The sequence below is a fragment of the Fundulus heteroclitus genome, unplaced genomic scaffold, assembly GCF_011125445.2.
Source record: "Fundulus heteroclitus isolate FHET01 unplaced genomic scaffold, MU-UCD_Fhet_4.1 scaffold_149, whole genome shotgun sequence".
Lineage (NCBI taxonomy): Eukaryota > Metazoa > Chordata > Actinopteri > Cyprinodontiformes > Fundulidae > Fundulus > Fundulus heteroclitus.
The window spans coordinates 399,003-425,747 of NW_023396561.1; the positions used below are offsets into that span (position 1 = coordinate 399,003).

Here is a 26,745-nt window from a genome sequence, read left to right on the forward strand (position 1 = left end):
CTTAATCAAAGTCCTTAATCCTCAGTTTAAGAAGATAAATAAATAAATAATCACAATGTACACAATGTAAGGTTTACTTTATTTTAGGATTAATTTGGGAACTAATTCTGATTTGCTTAAGTAGCTTTAGTTGTTCTACAATGTTAGAGCGTTTTCAAAAGCTCCTGTTCTCTCTCATTGCTTTGTTTGTAGAACCATGGCGTCCTTGAACAGTAACAGCATGGTGTAAATATTTTGTCTTTTCGGTGCAGAACAGCACCTCGCTTTCTTTAAAAAAAAAAAAAAGAGGGAAAAGGCTTTCACATGGAAAGGCTTTATTTTTCTCAGTTGGGTTTTCAAAATAAAATGGGAAATGTCATGAAACGAATATGTTGATGAAATTATGTTGCAGAGAACTTCAACTGTCAGACAACAACAGTTAAGATACACATTAAAAGCATTCTGTTAAGAATTATTATGAATTTACTGCATATACATTTGAACTTAAAGATTACTATTTTAATTAATAATTAAATTGCAGAATTATGAAAGCTAAATAATTGTGGACAGAAATATCTTGAAAGTGAAAGTGCTTGGAGGATGTTTTAATAAATGACACATGAATGGGTTTTTTGATAAGAACACTAATTACACCTTGTTTCTGTTCTCCAGTGGAAACAAGGACTCGTGTCTGCAGACCATCTTCACAAAGTGTTTTATTAGAGAGAAATGCAAAATAAAATGCTGAGTGCCCATCCAGAACTGAACGCTTATTACCATCCAGCTCAATCGTCCAGCCTGCGAGGAGGAACCAAGAAGAGGACTGGGGATGAAGAAGCCAGAGAACTCTGATTCCTTATTCTTCAACGGGAGGAGTTGCCTGAAGAGACCCTAAGCGCGATTAGATTATTTCCTGCCTTGTGCCTGAATGGCCTGAAGGCTTTCTTAACTTTGCGTTCTTGACGTTTAGAACTCTTCTCATATTCTGTTGCTGTTTGTTTAACTGCTCTGTTCCACTGACTCACATGTTTGATTTTTTGTGTTATGAGATCTACACTTTAATATTACATCATGTTGATCATTATGGTTTTATGGGGTAAAAAATGGAAACTGTTTGCTTCAGACACACAAAGATCTATGGTTTATGCACCCTTTTGATTTGATATAGGAAGAACCAGGATCGGATTGGCTCTAAAGATCCTTTAATATTAGCTGGTAATGATAACACTTAGATTCAATACAGGGTTTTCAGGCTCAGATTGGCCGAGAGCAGATCTCCCTGGAAGGGGGGCTTGCCAGTTTTTACTACCCCCTAGGGATAGCTTTTTCTGTTGTTCCCCTGCCCGCACTGAACCTCTCCTGCCTTTGCTCCTGGTGTTGTAAGTTTGGAGTGGTGGATTATTGTCCATCGTAGGGGTGAGTGGAGAAAGGAGTAGGAGGGTATTCAGGGTGGGTCAGAGTAGACGGATTCGACCTTGGTTAATGAACAGGGTTTAGCTTACCATAGTCTAATGTAATTTTAAAATAATGTGCGCATAGGTACCTAAAACAGGCCTTACCTAATTAGATGAATCCTAAATTGTGGACAAAAGCTAAATCTTTGATCTTGTGTGTTAAAGCTCTATGAAGCATTCATGTTGATCTGTACTAAAAGTTCCAGCACTACCCAGTTCCAACACGGGAACCCTTTGGGTCCCACTTTACGAGTTTACAGAAATGGTTCCTCTGTGCTTTGTTCACATTTTCATATGATGGGTCATCTTGTTTTGTCTTGATGTTGACGAAAAAAAAAAAAAAAAGAGAGGAATGTTATAAGAATTATTATTCTAAAGTCACTATGGCCTCACACCACTCGGACAGAGGAGGCCTGGAGACCTGATGTCTGTGTATAAGATCCACTGTTTTCTGATTGCAAGGCCAAATGCTGCAGCTGCTGAGGGATACTGATTGTTTACGATAGACTGTCTTTGTTTTGTCTCATGGGAAGGCCACGGTGCAGTATTAGGGGAAGCCCGAAAAGCGACACAGACAGAGACAGGGCAGACAGAGACTGCAGCGGAACCGTGGGGTGCGATTACTTTCCAACTATGTGAATCTCTGCTCTGTTTCTCAATAAAAGTGCTGGAACGTTATACCACCGTCTCGTCATTTAGTAAAGATGGGAACTCAGTTTCTATTGCTTAGAATTCCACCCAAAACTCCCATAACACAGGGCAGACGCAGACTGCAGCGGGACTGTCGGGTGTGATTACTTTCCATCTATGTGATCTCTGCTCTGTTTCTCAAAACACAAACATTATTATCCTATCCGTGTATCAAACCCTTATGTAAGTAAAGCTTGGTATAAACCTGAAAACATACTCAAACCACATATCAGCATAGCATGGTTTCAAGAAAGCTAGCGCGAGCTAGCCCATTAGTCAGTCTAGTTCGGTCCAACCTTGTAACACATTAAAAATAAACCATTTTAAAATTCCCCTGCCAAACTCTGCCAAAATTCTGCCTTTGTGTCTGTTCGGTTGACTGTGGGCATCCAGTTCGAGCAGCAAGCAAGTGGCTCTCTCTCCTTGTGAAACCCAGCCTGGGATGAAGTAGACATGTATTACTTTTGTTAAGAGAAAGAGACGTATTAATACTTTATTGTTCAGTTAATGGATTAAGACATAAAAAAATACACAATTGTTCAAATAATACCAGGGCCGGCGATTGCTATAGGCGAGCTAGGCAATTGCCTAGGGCGACAAATGTGTTGGGGGCGCCCTCTAGCGTCGCCCTTAGGCTTACTTCCCATTAATCATAGAATTAGAAAAAAAAGCTAATTAAACCGGTTATGAAGCGTACATCAGTTTGACTTAACCTTACGTATATATATAGCAAAATATGAACAAATAAATATACCACCGAATTTTTTATTTTCTTTTTCACATTTAAGAGAAAATCGGAAAAGATTCTGATCACTTTTCAAGCGCCCTCCAACCCGGAAGTCGTGACGTCAGAACGCGAGCGTTCATCTCAACATGGCGGATTACAGCAGCACTACATGCGATAGCCAAAACGAGAAATCTGAAAGCAAAATTTTGACTTCAACCGAGCGATTCCTACCAGGAGACCATTCTGATGTATCGGAGGAAGAATATTTGTGTCTGGAGCCTCACATGTTCGACCCAGACGTTTCAGATGAAGAGAAGGCAGCAGACGAGCAACAGCGAGTCGGACAAGGAGTGGAGATTAGATGAATGGTAGGACACGTTTTTTCTTTTAACTACGCAGTTCAAATATTTTTTCGTATGTTGACATCATTTTCTTTTAGGCACCATAGATATTTAATGGCTAAAATGCCGGTGTTGTGCGAAATTCAGTTCCCCTGTGAAAATCTACCCCCCCTTGTCGGGAGCGCGCATTACAGCCGTTTTCACGGCGCTTATAATTGATTTTTCGGTAAAACAACGCTACAAATATACAATTAATCAATCTTATTTTTAGGTGTTCCTGTTCTCACTGCCCATAATGGATTCTCCGAGAGAGTGCATCTGTTGCCAGGAAATCGGCTTGGTTGTTGCTAAGATGGAAGAAGCCAGAGAGGATATGGATGGAGAAATCCCTGACTGTATCACAGACCATCCTGGCATGTAAGCGGTGTGTCTAAATGCTTGGACATTGCAGGTTGCTTGCTCCCAATATAAGCAACAGTATAGGCATATAGCCTATAGACAATTTGTGAGATGGTGTTGGGACTATTTAGGCAAAGATACCAGGGCTGTGATACCCTCGTGTGCAGTCAGCTGGATAAGGGCCCACTTCCCACCCCCAGGACATGAAGAGGATTTTACCTTTAGAGGTCACCTGTTGGCAGTTAAAAAAATACCCAAGCTGAAAGAATAAAATCTAAAACATACATGTAAACAAAATTGTTGTGGGTATTATGTAATATAAGCAATTACTAATAAAATTATTTCATGGTCTTTTTGAAAATCGACTGAATGAGAGATTGATGGCATCATCTTTTGTTGGTTTCACAAATGAACTTGTCAGTGATGGGGGCTCTGATGCTGCATCAATCTGCTTAGTTTTTATTTTCTCCAGCTCTGCTAGCAGCATCTAAAAAAAAAAAAAGCAGCAGTGGGTAAAATTTCTCATAACATTTTTTTTTTTTGATAGCTGTGGTGCATTTACACACAAGTGAATAAACAGATACAGGAAAGTAAAAGACAACACATGTAGACATAGATACATGAAAATAAAAAGACAAAGAGTGAAGCAACTAGTAAAGCAGTGGTGATTCCTGACAAAGATTATTTCAAAAAGGACATCTAATTATCTCAGTATATATGCAGCAGAATTATGTGCTATATTATTAGCTTGAGAATGCGTGGAGGATACTAATATAAATAAAATATTTTGTAGTGATTATCTGCATTGAGTATTCAAAATGGATGTACAAATAATCATCAAAATCCAGTTTATTAGTTATACTTTACCTAAGTGTCCTTACAGATGGTTAAGAGTGTTTTTGCACAGTCCTAACTTTGAGTGTGTAATAAATTATTTAAAATAATAGAAAAGAAAAGGTTCTGTAACCTATTCTGGTATTTGTTGCCTATGCATCACTCCATGCTAAGTTACAGTTTTTTTCTGAATGCTTAAACACAACCCTTGATTCTTGTAGCACAATTTCTAAAACTATTAATACTTATAGCAAATCCACTCACTGAGTTCACAAAACTAAAAGAACAAACACTGCTTTGCACTCAATTTGCAATTTTGTAACACACACTTTGCACAACTGTAGGCATAATTCACCGCACAGCACTCTTTGTGGAACTGTAAACACAACTCAATGAAGCAATAAACAGATGCTGAAAACAGTACTGGTATTTCAATCTGGAGAGACTCAGACGGAGAAAGAGAAAACGATTAACAAATTTATTTGACAAAATGAATAACAGTTCTTTGGCGCTCGGGCCCCGGCTGAAGATTTGAGCAGTGAATTCCGACGAATTCAGATGAGCCCATCAACGCTGAATAGGGATGCTCGGCCGGGGCCCGACACTGGTGGTGGAGGTTGGAAAAGATGACGTCTTGGAATGCTGGTGGAGAAGGGGAGGAGGTGGGTCGAGCACAGCAGGAAAGCGACAGGCGGCGAGGGTGTGGAACCTTTTAAACGGAAGCTTGATTGAAGATTGGAGAAAGCGGGTCGAGGTCCGGAGATGAAGATGACGCAGTAACAGGTAGGCGGAAGTCTTCCAGCTTGAATTTGCGCCTAGGCTTCATTTCGCACAGCAAAAGTGAGGGGGGGGGGGGCAAAACTCAATCTTGCCTAGGGCAACCAAAGGGCTAGAACCGGCTCTGAATAATACTGAATAAAATTAAGTAAACATTAAACATTTGCTGCTTCTGTCAACCTGAGACAAGCTTTTTCAACAAGACAGTTACTGAAGGTTTAAATTCAATCATGGAGATTTAAGTTATTTGGCCAATCTATCGTAGATGCATCAAGTTCAATATGATGAACATATTTGGTTATACATTGTACATTTTCATTGGCAAACCTTTTAAATAGAAAAACAAAAGATCACATTTAATAAATACTGCTGTAATATGAACATTTGTCACAATATATGTCAGAGAAGCCACATTTGGACTTTGGTAACTGAGCAATTAAACCATTGTTTGTTCAAAAGATAAGAATTTAAGAGGGGGAAAATATTTCTCTCATAAATGCATGTGCCAGCTTCCTTCTCTGGAGGCTGGAAGAAACAATATATAAGAGCAGATATTTGACCAGGATATTCAAACAGCAAATCTGAGGCTACAGGCTTACTCTTAACTTTTGGAATTTTGGTAATATTTTTTATGCAGTCAGTAGAAACTTACAAACTAACTTCAAATATCTTTATTGGACTGAGAGTATTAAGTTTCCAGGTAAATTACTACCCTGACTTAGAATCAACATCTACGTACACTGAGTTCATTGAAGGTCATTACTGTCCTGACCTGCTTCGTCTAAACTATGAAGATGCTCAGTCTGCTCATTCTTTGTGCCCTGTTGATGTTGAGTCAGGCGGCTGGTGAGTTTGTGTTTGATTATTTACTTTACTAATGCTAATATAATTCTCACCATATATCTCATGTTGAAATATAAGCTGTTCACATATTGTATAATATCTTATATTGCACAATATAATATCTTATATTGCAATGTATTTTTTTTGCAATATGTTGCACAGCTTTTCCAGAGGCTGTGGATGAAGCTGCGAGTGATGAAACTCATCCAGAAGGTGAGGCTATATTTCATCTGGTTTGTTTTTCACATTGTCTCTGGAAACGGACATATAGTCTCTGCAAGAGTTTGTAAAGCTGTCTGTCTGAACAAATACACCCAGAGTTGATTGCAAGATGACAAATTCTACAGAAACACAAATTTAGTGCTTTACTTTTAAACTGTTGTTAAATGTTAATTGATACTGTGTTGGCTCCACTATGTGCTGTCTGCTCTCCTTCACCAAGAGCTGTCTGTGGATGTTGTGAACAGAACAGACAGAACAGGTCACACGACAGAGATAGGGAGCTGCAGAAACCAATACATCTCACTTTCCCTGTGAACGTGATTGTAGTTCCTGTTATATAGGAAAACCCAGATTTGCTGGACAACATGGTCTATAATAAAGCTTTACTGGGAAAATGCATGAAAAAAAATGGTAAAAACTTAGGCGTGCAGAAGACAAAATCACAAAGGAAATGATTTTTTTTCAGGGAAACCTAATACTGATCATGATCAAATGCAGATCATCACTAATTTGTATATACGTCTTTAGTTTTACACAATATTAATCAAAATAATCTTCACCTTCTCCAGACCTCCGCAAAGAACCTGAAACAAAGGATATTCTTCCAGAAGGCAAGTTTATGTTTGGCATTCATTCATAATTTGTAACATCACCCTTATTTACACAAGGAACAATTTAGCATAAACATTTTGCTCAACTGCTTAGTTCTACTTGAAGAGGGAACTGGAAATGAGACGGATGCAGAAGGTCAGTGAATCTTTTCTAATGTTTGTTCAAAAGTGTATCACTTTTTATGCTCATCACCCCCTCCTACTGTTTTGCAGAACCAGTCTTTGAACCTGTGGATGAAGAAACTTACATGAAAGGTGCGTTTCACTTTGACTAATAATGTTGCCAACAAATGAGAAATGCCATTTCAAACATACAACTTTGTGAATGATGCTGTTGAGCAGTGCAAGTATCAGTGGGGTCTCCTTCCACCATTTCCAAAAGTTCTTAAAAATTAGCTTTTTATTTAATTTTAATGGATTGTATTACATTTAAAGTAGCCAAGGTGAAGAGCAAAATTAAAAGATGCATTGCTTCTCCTCGAAACAAATTAACTAAAAGGAAGTTGTCTAATGCATTGTTTTCCAAAGTGTGGGATATAATAATTGGAATATAATAATGTTGAAAACTTGTTTTTTTTTTCATTTATTTTTCTTTTTTTTTCTCCTTTAAAAAAAAGAAAAAAAAGAAGAAAACTTGTTAGTTAATATTCTAATGCTAAGCAAATGTAATAATTATTAAAAGTAAGAAAAAGTGTTTGCAAAGTGGATTTCTCTACATATTTTTTAGCACAGTTTGCAGATTCGCAAAGGGGGACCACAACCAGATGCTGATGTTGTTTAGGGGGCCATGGCAAGGGAATGTTTGGGAACCCCTGGTCTACTGCATCACTGAATGCATTTAACATCATAAAATAGGAACCTATAATAATTCAAGTAACTTATTTATTGCAAATTTTTCAAGATCTGCTTAAATACGATAACATGTTTATTAGCATCCATAAAAAAATGATTAACCCTTGAAATATCCTCCAACCCAGTTTTAACCACACAGTCGTATGACAATCAGTAGGTTGTGGGTTTGATTCCAGCTTTCCCATGTCACATGTCGATGTGCTTCTGGGCAAGGCACTTAACCCCAAGTTGCCTACCGAGCTGCGTCTTGGTGTATGAACGTGTGTGCGTTAGTGAGAGCGACTGGGTGAATGTGGCTATAGTGTACAGCGATTTGGGTGGTCAGCATGAGTGGAAAAGCGCTATATATCCATTTACCATTTAACCATTAATTTGTTTCAGAGAAACTGTACCTTTTGATCAGCTACCTAGCTTATTTAAAGAGACCAATCATACTTAATCATTAGCATGTAAAGTTCATGGAAGGAACTTTGATAGTGATTTTAGGGGAATTGCAATGTTTATTATACAGCAGAAGTTGCAAAGAAGTAAAGAAAACAAAAATTACATGCACTACTGGAAACCTTAAAACTGTACCAGGGCACAATGAAATGTCAAGACAACCAAGACATACTGAAGCAATACATAATGCTTTGAGAAAAATTCAGCCACTGTTCTTTGTGATATGTCATCTAGCATGGTTGTATAACAACTATGTAAAATGTACATTTTTACAAAAGTTACCTACTGAAGCTTTACAGGAGACATAGCTTCCCTTTTCACAATCATTCATTTGGGGTCTATATAAAGTGGAGCTGGTACACCAGGATAATCTTGTTAGGCTAAGAACAGGTGGACCCAGAATTCAAGGCAGACAAACATAGTCGTTTAAACAGTTTATTGATCTCAGAAACAGCTTGGGTGGAGTCCGCGTCTACAGCGGGAACTTCTGCAGGAGGAGACAACAGGTTAGTGACCACGTTTAGCCTAGGTTGCTCAGACAGAAATGTGTAGGTCACTAACGGACGCGGAGGTTGGAGGACGGGCAGGAGGTCTGAACCGTGAAGACAGACGTAAGCAGAATGATCAGGAGGACGAACCAGAAGCGGATGTCGGGGACGAGATCCAAGGTCAGAGCCGGGTGGTCAGATGTCAGATGAAGTGCCAGAGGGAGATCCAGGACGAGGTCGGGACACAGTTCCAGGTTTTGTACACGATCAGCAGACAGACTGAACGAGGGCAGGCAGGCTCGGTAGTCAAAGGACGGTTCCGGTCAGTACACAAACAGCAGAGGTCAGGCAGAAGTCAGGAATCAGATCAGGCAAAACAGGATCAGAAGGCAACAGGCAGGCTCAGAGGTCGAAAGGCAAACAGGTCAGGATCAGGAGTCAGAACACAATAACGCTGGAATAAGTCTCACCAATGGCTCGAAATAAACTGGCACTGTTGTGTGGTCTAAGAGCTGGTTATATACTAGTGAGAGCAGGTGGAACAAATCTGAAGTGATGAGGAATGGGCGGAGCTAACAAGGTGTGTGACATGAGAGATTAGACCAGGCAACAGTGCCGCAATCATGACAAATCTAATCTCTGATAAGCACATATGTTGCAATGGTGGAGACCTATGCACACACACGCACACATATATATATATATATATATATATATATATATATATATATATATATATATATATATATATATATATATATATATATGAGAGGCCAGTATATATATACTGGCCTCTCACCCACTGACAGCCGGAGATAGGCACCAGCACACATCACGACACCACAAGGGATAGGCGTGTTAGTAGATAGATGGATGTATTCGAAATAAATTAGTTTAGTAATATTAAGTCATTCATTTGAGAGTCTGTATGTGTTTCTTATTAGCTCTAAATGGCACAGTACTACGTTCAGGATCCTGTTCTCCTGGATGGACCCCGCTCAAGGGTCGCTGCTACCACGTCTTTCCAATTCTATCCTCTTGGTATAGAGCCCAGGTGATCCATAATGAACTTTATTTTCCCACAAACTGCTTTATTACCACACTGGCATAAGAGCTCTGTTTTTCTCCTCTGCAGAGTAGCTGCAGGTCCATACAAGCCCACCTTGCATCGGTTCATGACTTTGAGGTGAATTATCAGCTCCTGAGGTTGATATCGGCTGCGGGTCAGGGGCGTCGTCAAGTATGGATCGGAGGCTCAGATTTACACAGGGTGCGTTCATGTGTGCACATTGTTTGTAAGGCTTTTCGAAAAATGAAAGCAAACACATTTTTTAACCCTGTCCTGCAGGAACGTGGATGGTACTGGGTGGACGGTACCCAATTTCGTTACAGAAACTGGTGTCGAGGAGAGCCAAATAACTTTGCCCTTAATCAGCACTGTTTGCAGATGAACTACAGTGGTAAGTGAAACTCTCTCCCACATGTGGACTTTTTCAATGACAAGGAGACAAGGATCAGTTATGTAAATGAACATTTACATAACTATTACTGCTAAATCAGCTGTACAGTTTTTCAATGTTTCTACATTTAGGCTTCAGATGTTTCTCTGACTTGAGGTGTTTATACCTGCAGGGTCCAGATGCTGGGATGATGAGTTCTGTGACAATCAGAAACCATTTATCTGTGCCAGGAACTACTGATGACTCTGGGTTTCTCAAGGATGCACAATTATTATGTAGGTTCTGTGACATCAGCTTCACAAATAACCAGAAGTCTTGTTTTTTTTCTTTCATACTTTTGATATAAGATTTAATCCTGTTTCTAATTCAAAATAAAACTGATATGAAAATTCAATTTGTGTAAGTTTTTGTCAAGCAAAGATCTTACAACTCGCTATACGACAGGGAACAAGATTTAGGCTTTTAGAGTGATACTTGCAACAACACAACATCTGAGCGGGCGTAGGGAGGATCGGGGTCTTCTGCACACCCCCGTTCTCCGATGGCGGCAAGGAGTCTGGGGCCTGGAGGAGGTGCGGGCCACTGTGTACGGGGTCTTGGCGGGGGGCTGCAATGGGTAGTCAGCGGCTTGCCAGGTCTGGGGTTGACGCCTCTGCTCCCCCCAGGAGGGGCGGGGGGCAGGGGTGGTTAGGGTAAGGTGGGGGAGGGAGGGGGTTTATTAGGTATTTAGGGGGCAAGGGGGGCTCTGGCTGGGTGGCTCGTACGGGTCGTGTTGGCCCGCCCTCTTTGGGGGGCCCGGTCCGGGGGGCGTCTGGACCGGGGGCGGGGCCGGGGGTCAAGCAGTCGTATAGTCGATTTGAGGTGACCCCCCCCCCCCCCCCCCCTCTGGTCAGTGTTGGATGCAAGTGTTATGTGGGAATGTGTGTACAGCGTCTTTTTTCTTTTTTTTTAAATCTGTGTGTGGTGAGTGGGGCACAAGGTAGGGATTTTTTTTTTTTCAGGTATGGGTGTGGTCCGCTCCCTCTCCCAAGAACATCTCATGTCTCCGCTAGGTGCGGAGCCCATCCCCCCACATCCTGCCCTCCTCTGCTGCGTTGGCAGGCGCCTTGGCCCTCTGCCGCATTGGTGGGCTTCGGGTTTGGGGCGGGCTCCCGGGCGTGCGCCGGCCCACTCCCGGCGGCTGCTTCGCGGGGCCTGGCCCCCCGTCGTGGGGGCGGGGCGCCCCTGGGGCCTCTGGCCCCCCAGGGCCCATGGCCGGTACCACTTTAATGGGGCTAGCTGCCAGCGGAGCCCACGGGCTCGTCCCCGCGGCTCTTGGGGGCGTCAGCATTGCGGTGGCTGGGGGATTTCCTCGGGGTCGTCTCTCCTCTTTCCTTTGGGGGGGGGTTGCAGATATCCTGTGTCGGCCCCTCCTGGGCGCCCTGCTTTAGGGACCCCTTTGGGAGTCCGGGATTATGGGTCCCCTGACTCCTGCCTCTGTGCTCGGGGAAGGCGGGCCTTTGGTTTTCCACAATCACTATCAAGCTATTTCCTTCTGGATAATTTTCACATAAACTAGTGCACTCTCACAAACTCCCACAGGTGCTGGGTCCCAGGTATTAAATGTTCACTTATATACAGTAATCTTATAATTTATTTATTTATTTATGTTCTTTCACTTTCTTTTTTCAGGTATCACATTACACATGTCAGCTTATATAATAATATATATGATTTAGCAATGGCATCTAGGTGTTATTCGATTGTATCTGTTGCTTTATGTCTGTTGGTTGTGCTGTTCTTTTTGCATCTCTCTTTCCAGGTGATGGAGCAGACGGAGAAGGTTTTATCATTGTCTCCCATTTATCTCTTCTTTCTTTCACCTCTACCTTTTTTTTCTTTCTCTCTAACTACTTGTTCTTCCTTTACTCTCCCATTGTAATGTCCATATAATTTGAAATTCTCCCTGCAGGAATCACAATAAAGCTATTTACAAGCATAAATCAAGTAGAGCACTATGGCGAAAGCTGTTTGCTCCACTTGTAAAAGCAAAATCTGTCGAGCTCTATCTGGCATTGAGACATCAATTCCTATTGCCACATTGCTAGACAGGACACTGGGGGAAAAAAAGAGTGATACTTTAAATAATATAGATGACAAAAATCCCAGAGAGCTGGTCTAAACTAGAGAACAGGGGGGCTTGCATGATACACTGCTAAACATTTTCCCATTTTGTCATGTTACTCTCTGCAATGATGCTCTACTTTTTTTTTATCAAATGCAACCCAAAAAAGCAGTTGAAATGTGGAAAGAAAATATCACAAATTGTCAAAATTCTTATAAACAATAATTAGGTGTAAATTAATCTTAGCTAATTGACTAGGTGCAGCTAATCACCTTCTTATTTTATGTAACTAACATTTTCAAGATATTATGGTGATAAAACATAATCTGCCATATGGCAATGACTAAAGTGGCTCTGATGTCTCTGTACATTTGATTTTTTGAGTAACTGTAAGTAAAATGCACTGTGGGTCATAAAAAAGAACAAGCATATATTAGCTGAAAGCTAATGAATGTTTAACAACAGCCTCCACGTTTTATTCTTTAACCAATTGTGTGTCATGTGTCAAATTTAATGGTTACACTGAGCAGGAAATGTTGGAGAGAATCTTTTTTAAATTAGTTCATCGGTGGAAATAAAAATGTGTTTGCTTGTTCTGGGCTTCACCTGCTACTGGGTGGTTTTATAACTTAAGTACTGAATATCTGAACAGAACAAAGTAACAGTCATATTTGGGCATAACTTCATCTAAGAGAGTGGAAAGTCCTTCAAAAAATGAATTCCCTGTAATTCAGACGATTCACATATTTGGTTCAGTCTATAGAATTTGAGTTTATTTTTTTATGTTTTAGTCTAATTTATATTCACATTTAGCACCTCTGTTCTCTATGTTCTCTTATTCTCTGTCTGCCTAGTTTAACTCAGAACTTTCCCACTGTGAATTAGTTTATTTATTCTTCCACAGCTGTTCCTCATCTGTTCCTTTCCCCACCTGTTTAGGCTTCCTTGAAGTCATTTTCTTGCTTAAACGTTCCTCAGTTCGAAGTTAAATCCTCTGTTTCTTGTCACCAGTCTGTTTCTGAGTACTCTTATGAAAATTCTTTATTCGCTGTCCTTCTCTGTACTCGTCTCTGCTTTGTTTGAGGACTAGATCCTCAAACAAACTATTACATAAAATTGAGAATTTGAGGTAAATTATTTTCCATTTTGGCTTCAACTTCATGAATTCATGGCAGGGTGTAATCTTCAGAGTGTGGTATGGTGGCTTGGATCAGATTTCAGCTATCATCTCTGTCAAGAAACAAAGATAGAAAAGTAGTCTGGGTTTATTTTTGAACCACTCATTGCTCAGCCTGGGTGTTATTGTCCAGATAATACATAATTGCAGTTTTAAATAAACATGCTGTAAGTTATTTAGTAAGAAATCTTTCAGAATTACCCTGAAGTTTATATTTACTTTTCATGAAAAGGATACAGTGAAGGAAGTTTGCAGAACAAAGTCCTCTCTGACAACTCCCTGATTCAGTTTCATGGTTTGAATCGACACACACCTTGCAAAAAGTCACAAAGTACAAAGATTAATCGACACCTAAGTCATGATGATGTTTAACCCACATATAGAGTGAAATAAAAAAAAAACATATATGTTGAAGATTGGTTAATTTTCCATGAGTTTTTCTCCTTTTTCCAAGAGAATTTGGAGGATTTTAATTTCATTGTGGTTTAATACTTACAAAGGAACTTCCTCATTGACCTTTTAAAGAGCCAAACCAACTTCTTTAAGTTGAATTCCAGTAGAATTAAAACTGAGCAGCACCTTTACTTCAGCAACTTTGAGGTGGACATCTGCAAGTATTCAAGATAAGTTGTTTAAATTAGCAAGTATCCATCCAATCGTGTACAGGTGGCAGTGAGACACGTATCAAGGGGAGAAATGTTGGGAAGACGAGGCATGACTAGAAACAGAATAACAATGCAGCAAAGAAACCAAGACCAACAGGAGCTTCAATAATGGGGGAAACGGGTAAGAGGAAAGAGGGATGACAAGCAGATTAAAGGAGAAAGCCGAATAACAAGAATAAACTGATAGAAAATACAAGAAAACAACAGTATGGAAATAAACTGGAAAAGCAAAGAAAAGCTCCAAATTTCAAAACATCATGAAAGTGAAATGTAAAACTGACCAATGTGCAGAATGCTACAAATAAATGGGGTTAATTTCATGGAAATACACTTGTGGATTAATGCTGACCTGAGAGCAAATATAAAACTGTTTACATTTTAGAAGCTATGACATTTGTTTTTACAGTTTTTTTTTTTTTTCAAAATTTGTGTGGATGCAAAATTATCTTCAGAACATATTTTATACAGTAGAAACAGTTTGATCATCTCATTAAAAAGTTTACAGTAAATGTTTCCCATGTAAATAATGTGGCATTTATGCAAAGATTCGGGTGTCACTAATCAGATACAAAAGTGAATAATACCTGTGCTTCAAGCAATGGCTAACATTACTAGTTTTAATAGGGTTGTTGACACTGAACAAACATTCTGAGTTTCATGCTTGACTGATAATGTTGCCACCATCTCATTATTGCATCACTTTCAGAGAAGACGGAGCAAATAGTTGAATTCTTTTCAATTTATTCAACAACTGAGTGGATAAAAATCTGACCTGTAATATTCTATTGCAAAAATATAAATCTCCACTCTCCAACATCCGTATGGTTTGTTTTATAAAGATGAAAAGTTGATGTTTTTCGGCACACTTATTCTAGGAAATAGGCAGGTGGACACTTAAAAGGAGGAGGCATCGACTGGATTTATTTTATTCTTTGTTTATCATGTTGCATTTAACGTTCATTATTAATGTTTATTAAGATTTAACATAATTTAGATCTCTCTCAAAGGCAAAAACACTAGAACCAAGGCTGTATGCTAATTGGGTTTGACCACATAACCGTTTGAGCTTTTTTGCAGTCTACCAAAAATGATATATATGCTGTTTCTGGCTAAGGTTAAAAAAATATACTTTGGTACATGGATGAGCATTTAGCTAGCAACATTTTCACTAATGTATGCCAACATTAATTGCTGAGTCTTAATCAGTGCAGACCTTGTGGTCAGGTTTAGACAACTGCTAGAATTAACAACAATGCATTTCCAGCACCATACTGAGAGAAAATATTCACAATTGTTTTTATTGATATTACACAAATTCAGTTACATTTCACTATATTAGCAGACCCTCATGTGGATGAAGGCACCAAGTGTCAGAATAAACAAGCTGTAGCCCAGGGCTGAAGAATTTAGATTTATGTGACTAAATTCTTGGACCCATTTATAAAAAAAAATGTTATATCAGATTTTCCTGTATCTTCACTTCAAAAATTGGCCTTAAATTTCTAAATGTGGCAATTTATGTCCTAATGAATGACATACAGTGTTAAATAAGATAAACTTTGGAACCCAACAGTCTGGGTGGAGATGTTTTTAGTTTGGTGTAATGCATCTGGCAAATGCGATAGGCGAGCAAACAGTGTAGAGTTTCCATTGTGCAGCGAGCCGATGTGTGTTTTTAAATGCAAGAATTCTCTCTGGTAAGCCTGCATTGATAGTTGTAAATGGACGTATGGATCCCTTATAGCGGTCCCCTGTCCTTTAGGTTTGCTGAAATATCATGATTATTTATCCCCAGTTGCCCTCTTTGATCAGTCGGTCTTATAACTTTTTAAGAATTTTCCTCTTTTTTTCTGACTTGTGAGCTTTTTTTAATCCTTTTAATGTAGCAGGTTAATGTAGTTTACATAGATGTATTGTAGAACCATGTTGAAGAAAGTCATTTTTTGTTCTTCTACATTTGTTGCTCTTGCATCTCATTGCAAACGTTAGTAAACATAAAAATATAAAAATATGGTTTTATAGAGTTTTTTGTGTCCTTTACCAATTTCCGTTTAATTTACCAATGTGTCTTTTCTATGACTGTTACAAATGTATGTGGGGCTCTGATGTCTAATCTAAAATTGCACTTATTTTGTGATTATTTTCCATTGTTTAATTTTTTGTTACATTTTCTAAATGTATGATTTTATGTTTATTTTTTTTAAAACACTATATTAGAATACATTGGTTGGTTCACTGGTATTTTCCTTCACAGCAACACTGTGGGGTCCAGCTTTGTTCCTCTAGAGCTAGTTCCACATATGCTTTAGTTTTGTCTCTGCTTCATTACACCTGATGCACCTGATGGTTTGCTACAGTAATGCTTGGTGACTGACATTTTGCTTTCTATTTTCTGGGGTCTGATGGTTGTTAAATTGAAGGTCCCTTGCTGAAAAGAGTGACCATATTCCTGTGTTAAACCTGGCCTTGTGAACATTTATAACAGCGTAGATGTGCAACTACGCTATAAAACTGATGCTGGGTAAACTGAGAATTCATTTGTGTGTTTTGTTTTTAGCAGCTTCAGATTGCACAGTGTTAAGTAAGGTGGAAACTTAGTTTTAAACTAACAAGTGAAAACCTGAGACAGCTGTTTTGGCTGAAGGGATAGATGTTCTTGTTGCCTTCTTTCCAAACAAAGATACAGGCATGACAGGTGAAACTCAATACCCCAGCTAGAATGAACATGAGTTATTTTATATGTTTGTTTTGTCATGTGTGTTTGAAAAATGTCGACATGCATGGACCCAGTTCCTGTTCTGGAACCGGGCAGAAATCGTATTTAAGATCAGGTCTTGGACTTGTTCATCACTTCCAGACAGGAAAGCCAAGGCTACAGTCTGAATCTCAACCAAAGGAAATAAGGTACATCTGCTCTGCGGTTTGGAAAAACAGCTTTAATATTTTTTTTATTACACTTGAAATTTTTGGTTGATTGTTTGATTGATTTCTTCATCATCTTTGTTTTAAGGTGAATATTTGACCTGCATCTTCTCCACCATGAAGCTGCTGACTCTGTCGTTCCTTCTTTGTGCCCTGCTGGCTCTGAGCTTGGCTGCGGGTAAGTTTGTCTGTACATGTGAAGTATGGAGATCCTGAATATCATAAACCGCGGATGAAAACGTCCAATCGAGCGATCTCCTAGTTAAAAAAACTCCCCCAGTATGATTTAAAAGGTTATTTGCCACTAATAATTGTTAGTCCAATACTTGCATTTCTTACAGCTCAGACCCACAACGGTATATTGTCTCTACTACACACCATCATACATTAAGTCTATTCAAACTAATGATGTATGTTTGAAAAATTAGTGGTTCTGCAGCACAAGAAGGCAAGAAGGTAGTTCAATATGCTAGACGATGTGGTACTTCGTTATTTCATGCCAGTCATTTCACAGCCAAAACACAGGGGCCAACACTGTGGTCAGGTCTGATTAATCAATCTTCTATCTATCTAATCAATCTTCTATCTATCTAATCAATCTATTGAAAGCCCTATGCAAGAGTGGAGATTAGTTTGAAACATCCCTTGTTTGAAACAAGGACAGTCTGCTTTGATCACACAGAAGAGTTGGGTTCTTAAAGTACACCTGCATAAACCATGCATTTAACGTTTAACCTCCACAGATACCACAAAGGGAACTGTAACCAAGGATGCTGAGGAGGCTGCTGAAGGTGGGCCTATAATAATAAATAGAAAAGACATACTTTTATTGCTTATATATATATATATATTAGGGCTGGGCAACGATTAAAATATTTAATCGCGATTAATCGCACTGATTAATCGCGATTAATCGCGATTAATCGCATTGTATTTACAAACTCCAAGAATGAATTCAAAAGTAGTGTAAAGAGCACTTGTTCTGCTGCCATATGAACAAAAGTGTTGTAACATTTGTAGCACTTATTTTATACTGGATATTTTCAACCCATCTATTGAATTTAGTGCACTAGTTGATCTTTTCTTCATAAGAGAACAGCAGCACTGCAGCCAAAATATGGCCTTTTTTGACCTGCTGTATATTAGCCAGTCCCTAAGCTTGATGTATCATTAAACTGTTGACCTTTTGGGTTTTGTGGTTTTTATTTTATTATTACAATTAAATAATAATAATAATAATAATAATAATAATAATAATAATAATAACAATAATGTTATGTTCAGTGTTTTTTTGCTAATCCACCTCTTATATATTTCAATCCTTATGTAATTTTGTCTGTGTTGTGTGCACCTGCCTGTCCTATAAATTTCCCCGTCGTGGGATAAAAAAAGGATTAGCTAATGTTATCTTATCTTAAATAACACTTTTTAATATATGTACTGGGTTCTTTCAAGGTCTTAATTACATGTTATGCGTGGGCTCCAGTAACATCCATCCATCCATCCATCCATCCATCCATCCATCCATCCATCCATCCATCCATCCACTGATCTACCTGGATGTTCCCTGGAGGACTGAAACGCCTCAGTCAGAGACATCAGTCTGTGGGTCTGTCGGGAAACAGAAGTTTCGTCTCCTCTCTCCGTTTCTGGGGCTCGACGTTTTCATGTTTTTTCACGTGCTTAGATAAATTTGTTGTGTTTCCACTGAAATGAACCGGCTTTTTACAAAACATACAGCTTGATTTCATTTACGGTATTAAAATAAAGCCAAACGGTGCTACTTCCCCTGTTTTTTCGCTGCTGCGGTCTCTCTCAGCTGTTTGTGTATTAAGTTTGTGTGAGAGCTCAGTGGGCGGGCCAGGCTGAGCCTGCGTGCTGATTGGCTGGCGCCGCTGAGCCATGTACGAGAGGGGAGGGGGAGAGTGCTGCCGTGACAGCGCGCTGCAGTCAGCGCGCCTGCTGACTGACACTGACTGAAAGCATGTGAGCAACATGCGTTAATGCGCGATAAAATAAATATCGCCGTTAATAGTCTAATGAATTAACGCGAAATTAACGCGTTAACTTGCCCAGCCCTAATATATATATATATATATATATATACATATATATATATATATATATATATATATATATATATATATATATATATATATATATATATATATATATATTAAGTCACACTTTTATAGACTTATGAGGTGACTTGCACTTTGTTATACTAGAAGTAATTTCTGATTTTTTTTGACTTAATTTATCTTTTCTAGAATCCAAGGATGAGGAAACCGCTCCAGAAGGTAAGTCAAAATGAAATGTTCGTCTTAAAGAGGGTTTAGAAAATCTGGTAATCCCTCATTATTTTCAAAATATACACTAGATCAAATCGTGAAATAATGTTTATGTTCTTTCTAGCTGTAGAAGATGAATCTGAGGAGGAGAAATCAGCTCCAAAGGGTTGGTTGTAATTAAATCCACTTCATTATAGTTACAGTAACTATTCAATAACAAAGTAATGTTAAAAATATTAACAACCTTGAAATCTGTAAATCTTTCAGAAGAAGAAGAAGAAACTGAAAGTGATGCTGACAAATCAGGTAGATAATATGTATATCTGGATGTTATTTTTCAAGAATGATCTTTACCAAAGAAAAGATGGCACATTTTCTTTTAAACAAATGTGGAGATTTTAACGGATCACATCCTTATCTGCATTTCCTTCAGAAAAAAGTCACGTGGCCAAGAGAGCGACATCTTGCCCCGGTGGCTGGACAAGATATGGATCTCGCTGTTTCTACTATGTTGGAGCCAGTTACACCTGGGCTCAAGCTGAGGTAACACCTGCAATCACACGGCAAACTATTTAATGCTATCGGTTCATATATAACAAGTTTGGCCATTTTAAACACTGTACAGGAAACAATTGCAAACAGCAACATTTAAACATAAACCTGAAATCCATAGGGATTCTACAATAAGGGAGGTTGAATGTGTTGCCTTACATTGGAGGAGATGCAGTCTGCAAAAATTTTGTATTTTAGAGAATTTGGCAAGGCAGCTGGTAGGCCTCTAGATCTTTTTGCTGCTCCTAACATTTTGTTCGTTTTGTTTTAGTATTAAGTAAATGTATGTTTATAATCACTAAAATGTAATACATATGCAAAGAGTAACACACAAAGTACAGAGACAAGAAAATCTCATTTAAAGTTGACAGTCTTTGTGTTAATAAATACTCCCAATGATTCTTTACTTGCAAATAACAGAGAGACACAGACTCTAAGTTCTGACTCACCAGATTTCAGGTCAATTAATTGCAGCAGCCTTCTCAGAAAGCAGGAGCTTAGTTATAGATGTCCAGAACAGTATTCAACATGATCCAGTTTGATATGTCAGTGAAATTTGTGCATTTCATCTTGATGCTCAGGGTATTTATTTTCAAGCATTTAGATATCAATATAAAAGGATGAGCAGCATGGCTAAATTTTCTTCTTTTCTCTCAGTCAATCTAGTTTCTAAGTGTCCTACCTTTCTTTGTTTTTCACTGCCTCTCTAGCACTACTGTGTGGCACGGGGTGGAAACCTTGCATCTGTACGGAGCTCCTCTGAATACAACTGGCTTAGAAGCTACATTTACAGCAGGGCTCGTTCATATAAAATGACTTGGATCGGCGGTTCAGACGCAGAGCAGGTATGTCTGAGGAACAATTACAGTTATTCTTCTGCAAAACTTGTGTGGGACCTAGGAAATATTTCTGTTTTTCCTTTTTTTTTTTTTAACAAAGTTTACCAAAATGTCATTAGTCAAGAAATGGATGAGAAAAAGCTGATATTTGAAACAATAAATATTGCTGTTATTGATGAAGATTGAAGGAACTGAGTGTTTGCTGATTTCATACGTTCACTCTTTATTCTGCTTTCTCCTCCTACTTTCCAGGAGCGTAACTGGTTCTGGAGTGATGGCTCTCGCTTCCTCTTCAGAAACTGGTGCTCATCAAGACCTATAAGCAACAGCGGTTATAACTGCCTCGCGATGAACTATTCAGGTAATCTAACACAGAAAACACAGTCAAACACCATCAAGACATTTACCATATTTTTCAGACTTTAAGTCAGACTTTTTTCATAGTTTGGTTGATCCTGCGACTTATATTCAGGTGCAACTTATATATCAAAATTAAATAGTAATTAATCCTGACCAGTATGAACCAAGGAGTAAACATTACTGTCTATAGCCACAAGAGGGCTCACTAGGCCTGTGAAAGTTATCCTGCACTTTATCCTCTTAAAACTTAGTTGAAATATTAACCTATAGACAACATCTGTGTCATGCTAAACTAACATCTGTTAGCTTAGCATGTAGCACCACTATGCTCACAGTCTAATTTAGGCGTAATTTTGACAAATTCTGTCACGCTCATATGCGCTAGATAAAACGTTGCTAGTTGGAGTTATTAATTTACCCCATTCATCCTTCCAGGTATGTTCCATGTTATTCATCCAGCTGTGGATTCAGCTCTGTCATTTTTCAGTCTTGGAATGGTTGAAATACATGTCTAAATAAATGAGCATATTCCGGTGCAACATATAAATTTTTTTTTTCCCCGCGTTATGACACATTTTTTTAACTGATGCTTCTTAAATTCTGAAGGGACTTATCATCCAAAAAATACTGTAATCATGAACTGAGAAACATTTATGATGTACAATTTATGTCTGTTCGGCTAAAAAAAACATGTCTTGTCTAGAACCTTGTAATCTCTATCTGTATTCAGACACCTTCATGGTGAAAATCACTAATACATCCTGCTTTGTTTTTGTTTTTTGTACCTGCAGCTTGCAAATGTGGGATTGACTTACCATGCACATACCGATACCCGTTTGTCTGTGTACGGGGTTAAGACCAGAGCTGAAGGAACATCCCAACCAAGACGTCTAATCAATTCTACTTTTCTTTTCTTCTCTCCCGCTGCTGTAACGCTGAGAAATGAGTGAAGCGACAAGATTCAGGAGGTGGATTGTCTCTTTGGTCACATGGCAAAGAGCAAACAGGATGTAGTCTGGAAAGAATGCTTTTAGCTCAACTAAACCTTACCCTGTTTTCTATTTCAAAATTAAATTTCTGAAGCATCGAAACAAGTTGGTCTTTGTGTGTTTTCTATATCTTGAGTGGCTTCAGGGCACAACAACATTTTTAAGACAATAAAAGGACACAAAAAGCAGCAGTGGGTAATGGGGGGAAAGCTTTCACAACATGCACTATAGCCACCATAAGATGTGGAGATAATATTGACGTACATTTTACTAGCAGTACTAGTCAACTCTTGATCCACAAAGAACAAATTAACTAATTAAGTAATAAATCTTTTAAACCTTTACCTTTATTATTATCAGTGCTTCAAATCATTACCTTTTATAATCCTACAAAATACAGTTTTTAAAGTGTCCTTTGCTCTGATCCTAAAATGAAAGTTTATACGTCTAGTGAGGCGATGCCCTTTAACGATGTTCCAAAGGTCATTGCCAGACAAGCAGTCCACAGCATCACATCCATAGAGGTACTTTTCCACGCACTCATTGTTTGTTCGAAGCCAGACTGTAGCGTGTTCTGTTTGGTTTTACTACTGTATAAGACTTGGATCTGGAAATGACATTAACCACAAATTGCTTCCAGCTTTAACTTAAAAGACGGATTTGCAACCTTGTATCCTCAGAGTTGAGTTCAGGCTAATTACAATTAGGAGTGTAGAATCAGACATTAGAATTTAAAAGAACAAAACATACAAACCAGTTATGTTCTTTTTTTACGTCTGATTTAGTGGTAAGACAGACAGTAACCCGACAGAAAAAGTTACTTTTAAACAGCCCTCTGCGTGGAATCGTTCTGCTGTCCATCTAACCTCAAAATGTGGATATTTACAGCATAATTTGAAGTATGGTTAACAAAAGTTGGCAAGAATGTCTTATTTTGTGTCATCAGTTCTTAGGAAACGTTGACTATTTAGTTACGGATGCATTATATTTTAGTTTAAAGGATAGGTATATGTTTGTTGTAAAGACTAATTTGGCTGCTTTGTTACCTGATGAGGAAGACAGAAGCTGAATGAACACATATTACTGAACTAAGGCAACACCCACGTTAATGTCATAAGATACAAACACAACAAATGTGAAATCTAATATGCCGCGGTGTATTGATATGGTCATCGTATACATTTGTTTTTTCTGCATGTGTGTTCTACGGACATGCCTGTTTCACATTTCCTGGTTTGCCAGCTGATGAAAACTGTATATAAGAGCAGCTCTTTGACTTGTTCAGCATCTCCAGAGTCAGGCGCTGAGGTAAAGGAAAGAAGGTAATCCTTGAGTTGGTAAAGACTCGTTATATTCTTTATTCTTACCAGGTTGTTTCTTGTTTTTGTTTCTTAAGGTTTTCATTGTCTTTGATCTACATCATCTCCACCATGAAGATGCTGACCCTACCGATCCTTCTTTGTGCTTTGCTGGCTCTGAGCAGCACTGCAGGTACGTTGTTCCTGTAAATGTAGATTTCCTTGTAAAAGCAGGAATTTTTAAGCATGCTGTACACCTGCTTTAAATGTTACAAATTATGCAAACAATGCCATTGTGATAACCTACATCTCCTGCAGACGCCCAGGATGTATCCGGAACTCAGGAACCTGTTCCAGAACGTGAGTTTAGTTTTGTAACATGTAATAAAATAGAGACAAACTAATTGTATACCAGAGGTATGCACAAGGGGTCTTTGCAGTAACGATAAACCAACTGTTAAGAATGTGTAAAGCCAGTTAGAGGTATCTTTTTTTTTTTTTTTTAGATATTATTAGTGTAACATAAATTTTTGTGGCAATCAACTAGAGATTTTTTTCATTTATTTAAATCTACATCATATGCAGAAAGTTCAGACAAACATGTAAATATTTTTAACACAGAACATCATCAGGACTAGATATAGTAGATATATTATTATATCAAATATTGAGATCAAGGGGTCCTTGTATCTTGTGTCTTTTGTGGGATCAGGTTTGTGAGAGACACGAGCAAAGTAACTGCACTGGTACTTTGGCCTGTTTTCAGAAAAAGTAGCTTCGCCGCATCAAAAGGAGTTTTTCAGATAGTTTTAAACTAGATACATTTTTGTCATGACAGGATTCTGTCAGGCCGCGAATGAAATTTTGTGATCTTTCCTTTCCCTTTTAGAAACTGTGGATGAGATATCTGCTCCAGAAGGTGAGTTGAAACCAGATGTGTTTTAGTCAAAAAGTATAAGTATATGGACATGTTAAATCTCAGATTCTAATAACATCAAATGCAGCCCCACTTTTAGGAGAAGCTGGAAATGATACAGATGCATCAGGTTAGTTCGCCTTTCACTTCTTAATTATCTCCACACCCAAAACAGACATTACACTTTTGATGTTTCATATGCTCCTCTCTGTATCTTCTCCAGGAAAGAGCGTGGCTAAGAGAGCGACTTCTTGTCCCGGTGGTTGGACGCTTTACAGGTCTCGCTGTTTCCTCTATGTTTCTGCCAGCTACTACTGGGCCCAGGCTGAGGTAATGACTTCTCTCTCACACAGCAAACCTGACACTTCTGAGGACTGAAATAGCTGCTATGAAATATTCTGATGTAGTCATAGCAGCAAATAAAACAAGAAATGTTTGGATGAAAGCTGAAAAGAGATAGAAAATATCAAAATGAGGTTGAAAACACCATCATTTGTTGCCATTCAATAAATTGGCAGACACAGCAAAGAAGAAAAGTTCAGATAAATATTACAACAGCAAACAAATATTTGAATGCCAGAAATAATGAGACACATCTAAACCTATGCTAAAAATAAATAATAATAACAGGATGTTTGATTATTAACCATTAATTACCAAACTGTAAAATGAAAGACGGGCTTCAAAGTGTATTTGGAAGGTTCATGTGTGTAAATATGGGTAGTTTCACCCAAGATCTTCATGCACAGTTCGTTATTAAACAGTTCATCATAAATAAACACAAACTTATACATATATATATATCATATATATATACTTATACATATATCATCACTGTTTTTATGTTTTTCTCTTACTGGTTTTAGAACTACTGTGTGAGCCTGGGTGGAAACCTTGCGTCTGTCCACAGTTCTGTTGAACATGAATGGCTCAGAAACTTTATCTACGGTAGGACTCGCAACTATCCGCTGACCTGGATCGGAGGCTCCGACGGTGAACAGGTACCCTGTCATATTGTGAACAATTTTACAGCCACCAATAAAATTTATAATTCTGACTACAGAAATATTTCTTAGAGGCCATTTAAAAGTAGTTTTATAAACCTGAAATCATTCCTACAGGATTAAATATTTGCAAACACCCAAATGCTATAGATTCTGAAAACTATTTTGATTTCTGGATAACAACAACTTCTACTAACAAGTATGAAAAACAGTATTGAGGCTCCTTTTTTATACCCAAAATTATGCAAACTGATGTTGGTTTTATAGATAACTGCATTTAAGCATTGTAATCAGATCAGCTTTTAATGTTGGCCAAACCCCTAATTTTGTGGCCTAGTGGCCAGAGCAGCATTCTTGCATTCTAAGAAGGCTGCAAGAAATCTGTTCAATCCCCACAGGGTGCCACCATGGGTCCACGAGCTCCCACTGGTGCCACTCAGTGTAGCAGCACACTGCTGCTTAAGCGATGGGTTAAATACAAAGACCAATTCTGTTGAAATGTACTATTGCTAAGCGCAATAAAGATTTATTCTTCTTCTTGTAATTTTTCCTTTGTAGGAGCGTATCTGGTTTTGGAGTGATGGCTCCCGCTTCAGCTATAACTCCTGGTGCCCAGGAATGCCGAGAACCACCACCAGTCAGAACTGTATTGCTATGAACAACTCAGGTATTTTGATTGAACACTCAGTGAAAATAGGCCGGTGATGTAGTTTATCTGTATTTAAGCTACACATGCTAAATATGTCCAACTCACAACCATCGTTCTGAATAATGACTTTCTCAGAGGGATTTCATCAGAAATCTTGATGCATTTTCTTCTTTACATGCAGCTTGCAGATGCTGGTCAGACCTTCCATGCAGTTATCGATACCCATTCGTCTGCGTCAGGAAATAAAGACCGGAAGTCATGAATATACATCCTGAAAGAAGCGTCTAACCATTCTTACTTTTCTTGATCTTTCTCCTATTGCTGTAATGCTAAGTGTGTGAAGCGACAAGCTAGAAAAAAACAGGTTGAAAGTCTCTTAGGTCATGTGCCGAAGAGAAAACGGCAAGTGTTACAGAAAGAAGGCTTTTAGCAAAACTTAACTCTGCAGAGTAAACTGTACTTTCTTCTATTTTGCCTAATAAAGTTTCTGAAGCATTGAAACAAGCTTCTCCTTGTGTCTTTACGTCAGATATTCTTTTTGGAAGATGATGGTTTTCTGTAATTTCAGCAGTAAACAAAACCAGTGGAGGCTGGTGATAATTGTTTTCGAGGGGTACAAAAAAGGTTGGAGCTCACCACCACAATGGACTCTACTGGAACATAATCCCTTCCACGGTAACCTACCTGCCGCTGGATTTTTAGTTCTGGAAGCAGGACTGTTGCAGGCAGGCCTTGTGTGAACTGGAAATGTGAGGCACTCCTCTTTGATATGGATACGTAACTATATGTCAGGTCCAACGTTAGAACATAATAATAACATAATAATCTAGAGGGACAGTCTATTGTTGTATAACAAGACCC

The 26,745-nt window shown here is 38.6% G+C and overlaps 1 protein-coding gene and 1 long non-coding RNA gene across 2 annotated transcripts in view; both read left to right on the forward strand.

The window, feature by feature from the left end:
• The window catches only part of LOC118558703 (galactose-specific lectin nattectin-like), a 42,498-nt gene extending 16,113 nt beyond the window's left edge, over positions 1–26,385 (forward strand). The window contains exon 9 of the mRNA XM_036129249.1: positions 26,066–26,385. Coding sequence (XP_035985142.1) covers positions 26,066–26,130 — 65 coding nt within the window. The 3' untranslated portion in view covers positions 26,131–26,385. The remainder of the gene's footprint in view (positions 1–26,065) is intronic.
• LOC118558708 lies at positions 16,924–19,287 on the forward strand. Its single transcript, XR_004928439.1, has 4 exons — positions 16,924–16,968; positions 17,075–17,164; positions 17,730–17,777; positions 19,257–19,287. It is a non-coding gene; the product is annotated as an uncharacterized LOC118558708 (long non-coding RNA).
• Positions 26,386–26,745: the final 360 nt, after the last annotated feature.